Below are 1,531 nucleotides of genomic sequence, written 5' to 3'. Positions count from 1 at the left end.
CCAGCATCATATTGAATATTCCAACATTTCATCTTTAAATTATAGTTACCCAACATCCCTATAATTCACTATTGGTTCGTGCGGCTTTGTTACTTTCTAAAAGTCAAGGTTGTTACTTATATATTTGTTGAATTCTTTAACACCATATTTGTTCTTTTAATTTTTTTCATATGTATGTCTTCTATAGGTGTTCTTAGAAGCTTGAAAAACACAGTGGACTTTTTATTGCAAAACGACCATAGACAAACGGAAGCAAATTAGAGGGAAATACACAAGGATTCACATAAAATTAAGATGCACCTCTTAGCACCTCCATCCAAACATATTGGAACATATGGTCATAATACTAAAAGAAGTGTAAATAGTTACCCACGTAGTTACTAATATAGAATTAAAACTTGAATCCTTCTGTCGAAATAAATTTTCAGTTGAGCATATTCTAGTTCTAGATAAACTGAGAAATGTTTATCTTACGAAACAACTACTACTAAATGACCCTAATTACACCAACCCACAAAACAACTCCTTGACACCATTATAGTAATACTTAAATTCTTGACAGCAAGACTTTTGCAGAGCAAACACTTAACCACCAAAACCATAGAGAGTCCTGCCCTGTCTCTTAAGAGCATAAACAACATCCATAGCAGTAACAGTCTTTCTTCTAGCGTGCTCAGTGTATGTAACTGCATCACGAATCACATTCTCTAGAAAGATCTTGAGGACTCCACGTGTCTCCTCGTAAATCAGACCTGATATACGCTTCACACCACCCCTACGTGCCAATCGACGAATTGCTGGCTTTGTGATGCCCTGGATGTTATCTCTAAGCACCTTTCTGTGCCTCTTGGCTCCTCCTTTGCCCAATCCCTTGCCTCCCTTTCCACGACCCGACATTTTCAATCTACTTTGATTTTTCTGTAATTTTATCAACAAATGCAAGCAATTTAGCTATCCAAATCGAAAACCCACGAGTTAAATTCAAATAATGCAGTATTCAATTTTAGAAAAACTGATGCTACGCTCTCATTGAGAAACCCTAGATTTGTAGAAATTAAAGGGAATGAATTAAAAAAAGATATAGAGAATTCATTAAAATTTGCGATTAATACATATACAATTAAACATTAAATAAGTACTTATTTATGAGAAAGAAAAGGGGGAGATAGAACCAACCTGAAATTTGTGAGCTCTGAAACTAGAAGAAGAGAAATGATATGATGATGAGACAAGTGAGATGGGAATTGGGGTTGGGGTTTTATTTATACATGGTGGTTCTGTCTACTTCGATCCGTGTGATTGTTAGGAGAAGCATTTACTACCGTTGATTAAGAAATTGACGATCCAGATGAAGTCTGGAGGATATATAGGATTGATGACCTGGCAGTTTTTTTTTCTTAATTTTATGCTGTGTTTACTTTCTCGAGGTTTTGAAGAGCTTTTCCCGAAATGAGAGGGAAAATTTTGACGCCTCGGATGGAAAAGCGGGTTTTGGGCCAGATGGACCTTCTGGGGAATTTTTTGGGCTTGG

General features: G+C 36.3%; 1 protein-coding gene across 1 annotated transcript; it reads right to left on the bottom strand.

The window, feature by feature from the left end:
• Positions 1-257: 257 nt before the first annotated feature.
• On the bottom strand, positions 258-1,323 carry LOC132605337 (histone H4). The gene is made up of 2 exons (XM_060318521.1): positions 1,177-1,323; positions 258-918 (listed from the first exon to the last, which is right to left on the bottom strand). The coding sequence occupies exon 2, from the start codon at positions 895-897 to the stop codon at positions 586-588; it is 312 nt and encodes a 103-aa protein (XP_060174504.1). The 5' UTR covers positions 898-918; positions 1,177-1,323; the 3' UTR covers positions 258-585.
• Between the last annotated feature and the right edge of the window lie 208 nt (positions 1,324-1,531).

This window comes from Lycium barbarum, chromosome 1, assembly GCF_019175385.1.
Source record: "Lycium barbarum isolate Lr01 chromosome 1, ASM1917538v2, whole genome shotgun sequence".
Lineage (NCBI taxonomy): Eukaryota > Viridiplantae > Streptophyta > Magnoliopsida > Solanales > Solanaceae > Lycium > Lycium barbarum.
The sequence above is the reverse complement of the archived record's forward strand: the minus strand, read 5'-3'. Positions and strand labels throughout refer to the sequence as shown.